General features: G+C 52.7%; 1 protein-coding gene across 1 annotated transcript; it reads right to left on the bottom strand.

Moving 5' to 3' along the window:
- Positions 1 to 869: 869 nt before the first annotated feature.
- Positions 870 to 3,968, bottom strand: LOC137202488 (DNA dC->dU-editing enzyme APOBEC-3A-like). The gene is made up of 5 exons (XM_067698126.1): positions 3,876 to 3,968; positions 3,424 to 3,568; positions 2,053 to 2,332; positions 1,503 to 1,618; positions 870 to 1,239 (listed from the first exon to the last, which is right to left on the bottom strand). Exons 1-5 carry the CDS (start codon positions 3,902 to 3,904, stop codon positions 1,225 to 1,227), a joined length of 585 nt encoding a protein of 194 aa, XP_067554227.1. The 5' UTR covers positions 3,905 to 3,968; the 3' UTR covers positions 870 to 1,224.
- Positions 3,969 to 8,235: the final 4,267 nt, after the last annotated feature.

Below are 8,235 nucleotides of genomic sequence, written 5' to 3'. Positions count from 1 at the left end.
GTTTTTGTGCCAGTACCATACTGTCTTGGTTACTGTAGCTTTGCAGTATAGTCTGAAGTTAGGGAGCCTGATTCCTCCAGCTCTGTTTTTCTTTCTCATAATTGCTTTGGCTATTAGGGTCTTTTGTGTTTCCCTACACATTAAGAGATTTTTTTTGTTCTAGTTCTGTGAAAAATGCCAGTGATAGTTTGATAAGGATGGCATTGAATCTGTAGATTGCTTTGGGTAGTACAGTCATTTTCACAATGTTGATTCTTCCAATCCAAGAACATGGTATACCTCTCCATCTATTTGTATCATCTTTATTTCATCAGTGTCTTATAATTTTCTGCACACAGGTCTTTTGTCTACTTAGGTAGGTTTATTCCTAGATATTTTATTCTTTTTGTTGCAATGGTAAATGGGAGTGTTTTCTTAATTTCACTTTCAGATTTTTCATTATTAGGGTATACTGTAGATTTTTGAATCCTAGATTCCCCTCCTACAAGATTTAGTTGACTTTTACTCACTCCAGCAGGAATTAGTGTGACCACTATACCTCCACTCCACCATGAATCAGATCCACTACAAAAGAGAAAGGCATCTGCATGTCTGCAACTTTTAATAAACTACTTGTAGTTCATGATACATTTACTGAGGAAAAATATTTGGTGGAAGATTCTTAATATTTCATTTTATTGCTTTGGATTTAAAATCAATTAAAATATCCATTTCTCTAAAAATCGAAAACTATTCTGATAATATTGAATAGAATCTTACTGATGTAGATTGGGACGTAATATAGGTTTGAATGAAAAGTAAATCTACCCAGATTGTTTTTGTTTTTTGTTTTATTTTGTTTTGTTTTGTTTTGTTTTGCGGTACGTGGGCCTCTCACTGTTGTGGCCTCTCCCGTTGCGGAGCACAGGCTCCGGACGCGCAGGCTCAGTGGCCATGGCTCACGGGCCCAGCCGCTCCGCGGCACGTGGGATCTTCCCAGACCGGGGCACAAACCCGTGTGCCCTGCATCGGCAGGCGGACTCTCAACCACTGCGCCACCAAGGAAGCCCCCAGATTTTTTTTTTTTTTAACTCTTTATTATGAGCCATTTGCCTTTCACTGGTTTCTTTGGATCAATCTGGAGAGGGTAGCAAATGGCATGTTTATATTTCTCAAAAAAAGCTGTTTTTTTCTCCTGTTCAACAGAGGTCTCCTGACTTCTTTAGAGAGGTTGACGTCCATCCTTCAGTTTTCCTGCGTCTAGGACGGGAGTAGGGAGTGAGACAGTTGGAAGATGAAACAAAAACCGAGAGGAGGTCTGGGGAGTGTTACAAAGATGGGGAAGGAAGGAGGGACACAGCAAGTGAGAAAGTAGAGGGACCACATGAGAAGGGAAGGAAAGGATGGAGCTGGCACCCCAGGAGGGAGCAGGTCACCCAAAGGAGGCTCTGAGAGGAGGAAAAAGCCACAGGGAGAGGAGAGGACGGAGGAGGTCCAGGGAAGCAGCAGGAAGGAGCGTTCACCTGGAGAATCGCCTGCAGGTTGTTACATAGACGTTGACTCACTACTTCCAGCCCATCCCAGGGCTGAAAGGGTTTTCCCTGGTGGTCCACAAAGTTTTCCCAGCAGTGCTCAAACTCTGAGATGGAACAGGGGAGAGAAAGGTGAACTCCAGTCTGGGGAAGGGTTGGGGCCACAGGGCTGAAATGACTCTTCGGGACAGAGTTTCCCCGTCATAATTTCACTTCCTCCTCTCTCCTTCCTCCTGGGGACTCAATAGCTTACCCCTCCAGCTCTTTCTTGCACCTGGAATTTGAGCCAGCCCAATTCTCCTTTCTGGAAGTCCCCTAGTCTTTCTTGCATATCCACCCACTCCCCTTCTTCCCCTCCCCGAAGCAGCTCTGCTCCCCTGAACTCTCTCTTCCCATAGACTCCTTCCAGAGTCTAGCATCACCTCTCAGGCAGCACACAAAGACCTCTCTACCAGGGATTCCCACCCTACCCGCCCCTTTCTAGCAACTTCCCACAGGCCTCTCCTTGCCACCGCCCCACCCCCAGGAGACCCGTGCTGACCGTTAGAGGTCATGATGGCGATTTGGGCCCCAGCCGCCTGCAGTGTGCGCAGCCCAGCCTTATAATCGGAGAGGCTATAGATGCGGGAGGCGAAGATGTGCAGGCTCACGTGGCTGTTCTTCCCCAGGAAATCAGCCAGTTTCTGTGCACAGGTATCACAAGGGGTCCAGGAGATGAAACAGGTGAGCCTGTAGTGCAGCTCCCGGTCCAAATTCCAAGAACAGATCCGGTCCAGGAAGTAGTGCTCTGCATGGCAGGGCTCCCCTGGTTCGTTAGCACCCTACATAGAAGAGGAAGAAAAGTGGACGGGGTTGGGGCAGGACGAGGCCAGAGTAGGCAGGTGGGTGAGGCGCTGGGCAAGCCTCAGCACCAAGTGAATGGCGTTTCAACGCAGCATTTACATGATTCAAAGTAACGCAAACCTCCACAAGAGACTCAGTATCAGTGTTTTACAAAAAGCTCGGCAAGCAGTGATGACCTGTTATCGGCCCTCGGCTCCCTGTGGCTCTGCATAGCACTGAAACCCATCAGTCTTCATGCAAATGTTGATGTTTTGTTCATCATAGAATTGCGTTAATTTTGATTTTTAAACGATTGCCTTAAAATGTGACTCATCTTGATTTCTGAGTTTTCTGGAGCCCCTCTTATTTTGTGCCCGAGGTAGGGCGTTCAGGAGCCTCACCTAGTCCAGCCCTGCAGAGAGGAGGCCAGGGGAGCTCCCACGCTGGCCTCCTGCCATGGAAGTGGGTGTTTCCTCCCTGGAGTGACTCACCCTGCTCTCCAGCTCCCCCTCTACCCCACCCCACATGTGCACCAAAACTTCTACAATCTTCTACTCTGGGCCTCACCCTGTGCTGAGCCCGAGGCTGAGGGGCGTCCTTGGGCTAAAGACAGCTGGCAGTGGGGTTGCAGGGATCAGCGCCCTTGGCAAGATCTCTCAAGCAGTGCGCAGGGGTCCTGCTGGGCCCGTCTAAGTCCACAGTGACTGAGGAAGAAATAGGGCTCTCTAGCCAGAGCCATCCCCCGGGCGGAATCCGGGGAAGAACCCGGCCCCTTGTCCAGATGCCTTTCCCTCTGTCCCAACCCCTCCCCAGAGGCACAGCAGGAGAGGAGTAGCCTAGTCCTAGAGCCTGGGGTGACATTGGAGGTACCAGGCCCTGGATTGCTGTGATTGGCTTACGACATGTGGCTCAGAGCTGCCAGCCACACAGCAAGGGTCCTCACCTGATTCCAAGCAGAGCAGCGGTAGCAACGGCAGGGACCAGGGGTGAGAGAGCTTGTGGGACATCCTGTGTGCAACTGACAACCTTCTACCCTGAATGTCCCACAATAGGGAGGCCCTGCCTGCTGCGGGCGGGCTGGGTCAGTCACCTTGTTGCGCACGAAGCCCTTTTTCTCGTCCAGAGGGATCCTAGCGTCACCATCCAGGATCTCCACCTTGTAGCACAGGTAGGTCTTACGAGGGCTTATCTGATTCATGAAGTTCTCAGTGAAGGTGTTTTCATCCAACAGGCAACTACGGTCAAAGGCGGGAGAAGCCCGAAGACACGGGGCTCCTTCTGGGACTGCCCAACGCTCCTCTCCTCCCCACACACTCTTTCCCTCTGCACCCCACATCTCTGCTGGAGCCACGAGTCCTCCCCCTCTGACCCCCGCTGGGGGCTCCCAGGGAATTCAGGATCTCCCCCCAGGAGCGATGCAAGATGCCCAGAGCCTCAATGAAGACCTGACCCTCTGCCCAAAGTCGGACTGGGTCACGGCCTCTCCCCACCGTCCCGCCCCTGTTCTAGCTCACACTGCCCCGCTCCCCTGTAGCGTGGTACCTGGTCCCGGCTGATGGGTTGGCCTCCATGAGTCAGTTTCTTCACCGTCCCTGGCTCTGAGTCTTCTGTTTCTGTGCTCTGTCACAACCTGTGGCCTCCTACCTGAAGCTCTTCAAGCACCAGGAGCCTTATATACGATCAGAGCTCCTGGAAACCGCTGTGTCAGCAGAGTTGGGCCTCACCCGTTCCCGAACTCTGGCCACTCGTGACACAATGAACTTCTCCGCCCAAACCTCAGACCTTCACGGAGAGGTTTAAGTTCCTTTTTCCCTGTTCTGACAAAGGCCCGACTTGGATGCCACCAAGACTGACCATGGGCCAGTGAGGTCTGCGAGAGTGCGGTCATCTGGGCAGCAGGGACCGGCAAGGCAGGTGGTGAGGGGACAGACGAAAGGACAGGTGTCCATACCCTGGAGGACAAGCTCCATGGCGGCCCATCGCTGAGTCTCCTGCACGGGCCGTGGCCTGGCGCAGGCTCCCTGGGGCCGCTGGGCTGAGGGACCCGTGGGGCGCTCAGTGGGGAGGGGAGAAGCTGCTCGGACAGGCAGGCAGCCGCCTTCATCCTTGGGGAAGGGAAGGGAAGGGGAGAAACCTGGGCTGAGCTCTCCTTAGGAGCCCCCCGTGCAGGGCCAGCCGACTGGCCGTGGAGCATTTTCACCCCATTACACAGAGGAGAAGAGAAAGGCTCCCGGAGGGACCAGGCTGGACCAGGACCACGCAGGGACACGTGGCTGTGGGACGTACTTTGGCCTCAGAAAGCGTGGCCGCCCATGCTCTTGCTGTCCCCCTCCAGGCCCGAGGAATGTGGGGACTGTGTCTTCCAGCCCCAAGTGGGACCCTGGCTTGCAGCCCTGGGGCAGGAGGCTTGGGGAGCAGACACGGACCACAGTGCTGGGACCACAGAGGAGTCAGGCCTGGCTCAGCTGTGTCTGTCCCAGGGCCTTCTGCATTGCTTCCTGCCTGGGACTTATGGCTTATTTGCTTGGTTACAGCTGGCGGTCCCACCTCAGGATGTCCTGTGGGACCTCAGGTACCACATATATGACAAAGATCAGGCCTGGCACACAACTGTGCCTGAGCACACAGAACTAACCATGGTCCTGACCCACAAGGAACACACACACACACACACACACACACACACACACACACACACACAGAGTGACTTAACAAAAAGGAAACACATTCGGGTTCCCCAGACACACCCAAATATCTCAGCTCTGACGAAGATCAGAGGATGTTGACACTTCCCAAGGGTGGTTTCCGGGAAGAAACTCATCATCAAATCTCCTTTGGTTTTGGTTTCTGGGCTCCAACAGCAGCCCCTCCTCCCCGTCTCCCCACTCCATTCCTTGAAGTGACCCAAAAATCCACAAAGTATACGCCCTGTGGACAAAGGGTGCAACCCCAGTGGACAGGTGGGCTTACACTGGGAGAAGCCCCCCCCCCCGTGCTGTCAGAGGGCAGGCTCCTGGCAGACGCGCCTCCATCACCCCAGGGCCCCCATTCCCAAGGGCCCATCTCCCCAGGCCCTTGTCTCAGAGTTTCGCCTATGACACAGGGACCCTGAGGTGCTTGGGAGATGACACAGCCTGGGGACTTCCAAGAGCCGGGCTGGGCACAGGCAGCCTCTCCTCCATCCTTCTCTAGGGAGCAAAGGGCACCCTCAGGAGGGCAGAGCTGGGACCTTGCACAGAGCAGCCTGGCCAGGACTCCAGAAACTTCAGAATCATTCACCCCAGTCCCTGAGGCACTCAGGCTGAGTCGGGCCTTTGTCAGAACAGGGAAATCAAAACCTATTCGTATTAGAATCGGCCAAACTGAAGGGCAGGGGGGAGGCGTGGCTGACCGTGGGGGAGTGGCGGTGTGGGGCTAGTGACAATTGTCCTCGTGGGTAGACGGCTGCCTGAGGATGGACCGGTGGTAGGAGGCAGTTTCCTCACTTCTCACAAGCATTAGGCTTCAGTGAGCATCGGATGAGCTCCGCAAATGTAATATGGAATGAAAGATGTCACATATGAAGGAGTGCATTCTGATTCCATCTATAAGAAGTTCAAACGCAGACAAAGTCAATCTATGATCATAGAAGTCCTAACATGTGTTCCCTCTGGATGGGGGACGGCAGGGAGGGGACACGAGGGAGTCCCCACCTCAGTCTGGGTGGTGGTTACACTGCCTAGAAACCTAAGATTCTGCACTTAACTGTAAGTTATACCCCAATTTTTAAAAAGTTACGAAGCCTGTATTTTTAATAAGGAAAAAGTTTTCCTAAAAGACATAAATATAATGTCCCAAATAAATTGATAGAAATGCAAAACAAACAGAATCACCATGATTGTTCTCAGGGTTTTTCGTTTTCTTTTTAATGAGGAAGAAAAGGGCTGTTTATGTCCAAATGACAGACTAAATGTGGTTGAAAGTGAAGAAGTGAGAGAGAAATGAGGAAGGGAGGCGGTCCTTGCAATATACTAAAAGCTAGAAAAGGGATAAAGCCACTGTCATCAAAAGAGTGTGGTGTCAGCCACGACCCGAAATAGACGTGAGGAAAACACTGCAAAGAAACACATACAAGTATACCTGGGAAGCTAAATGATGACAAAGGTGGAGTGGCAATGCTGTGGGGCAAGGTGGGCATCACTCATTTCATGCTGTCAGCTGAACGAGAAATAAATCCTCATGGCGCCTCTACCATGAAGCAAGACTCTCCTACACCGCCGCTCCTATTCAACTCTCTCAGCCCCCCGCCATCCCCACCCCAGCCTTCCCCGAACCAACAGAAGAAGAAAGGCCCCCGCCCCTCACCTCCCCATCTAGAAACCTGTCTGCCTCGGTACTCACATTCATTCACCCAACGCAGATTTTATTGAGCACCTACTAGGTGCCACCTGCTACCCTAGGGGCTGGATGAACTTTAAGCAAAAGAGACAAGATTGACTCCATGGTCCACCCGTTCAAAGTCCAACCTTCCATCTGCGCTCTGGGGCTCACGCCCTCTCTCTTCCAGTGGGTTTCTCTTCTGTGGTTTTCCACATCATGCCCAGCACTACTGGATCGCTCCCATTAGCAAACCACAGGCTCAGGTACCTCCCACCTTTAAAAACAAACACTCTCCTTTGAGTCACATCTCCCTCCATTCTCTTCACTCCTTCATGGAGAAAAATAGACGTAAATAAATAAACTTCTATCAGAAAGTTTTATGCATGTTTTATTCTGCATGTTTTGCTTCCTGCCCACCTGTCTGCTTTCCTCCCATGACATTCCCTCTCCCCACCACTCCAGAGAACCTGCTCTCAACAAGGTCACCGATGATCCCCGTGTTGCCAGAAGAAAGGGATAGTTCGGGACTCCCCTGGCGGTCCAGTGGTTAAGACTCTGCGCTTCCACTGCAAGGGGCGCAGTTTCGATCCTTGGTCAGGGAACTAAGAGACCACACGCCGCACAGCACAGGTCCCAAAAGAAAAAGAAAGGGATATCTTTCAGTGATCCTCTTGCCCCTCCAGCCAGCAGCAAGGGACACAGCTGAGCATAACCTCCTTCCTGAGACACGCTGCTCCCCCACTGCGGTGACCACCCTGCCCCATGGTTTTCCCCCTCTTTCTGCTCACCTCCCAGCTTCTCTCCTCTCCTGGGTGATCCGGCCCCTCCCCCTGTGCATCCCACCACCTCCCTAGGAGACTCAGCCTGCTCCCCGGGCACGCGGCCCACGTCTCCCGTCCTGCTGCAGCCCCGAGCTCCACACTCAGGTACCAGCTTCCTACCAGACATCTGCCCGGCACTGCACACTTAACCTTCCCCACAGACTTTTTTGTGGGATATTTTCCCCCAAAGCTCATTTTCCTCAGATTCCCCCAGCGCTATAAAGGATATCGCTACCGACCCAGCGAGTGGTGAGCTTGAGCCCAGACCCAGCGGAAGATCTTGACTCCTCTTCTCCGTAACATCGAATCCATAACCAAGTCCTCGTGATCGGTGTTGCCGTCAAACTCACTCTTAATCTCCATCCCCACGGCCTCCGCTGTCACCTGTCACTGGGCTGATGGATGAAACTTCCTGTTTCCTTACCCCCTCAAAACACACACACACACACACATACACACACACACACACGCACAGAGTCTTTTTTTTTGGCCGCACAGCGTGCGGGATCTTAGTTCATCAACCAGGGATCGAACCCATGCTCCCTGCAGTGGAAGCGTGGATTCTTAACCACTGGACAACCGGGGAAGTCCCACAGACTCTTGTACTCAGCATATGATCTAAACTCCTGCCTATGACCAGCTGCCACCACCTCCCTGCCCCCAAACTTTGCTCCCCAGACACACCGCTCTTTTCTGTTTCCTTCCTGCCTCAGGGCCTTTGC

The sequence above is a fragment of the Pseudorca crassidens genome, chromosome 11, assembly GCF_039906515.1.
Source record: "Pseudorca crassidens isolate mPseCra1 chromosome 11, mPseCra1.hap1, whole genome shotgun sequence".
Lineage (NCBI taxonomy): Eukaryota > Metazoa > Chordata > Mammalia > Artiodactyla > Delphinidae > Pseudorca > Pseudorca crassidens.
Note: the sequence above shows the minus strand (reverse complement) of the source record. Positions and strands in the feature narration are given on the sequence as shown.

What these genes read in the sequence shown, in the direction of transcription:
- LOC137202488 (XM_067698126.1), bottom strand. Translation starts at nt 3,904, where the DNA reads ATGGAGGCCAACCCATCAGCCGGGACCAG. An exon ending in AGGGCTTCGTGCGCAACAAG is followed by an intron (nt 2,333 to 3,423) that starts GTGACTGACCCA and finishes TCTTCTATGTAG; the next exon opens with GGTGCTAACGAACCAGGGGA. An exon ending in CGCCATCATGACCTCTAACG is followed by an intron (nt 1,619 to 2,052) that starts GTCAGCACGGGT and finishes GTTCCATCTCAG; the next exon opens with AGTTTGAGCACTGCTGGGAA.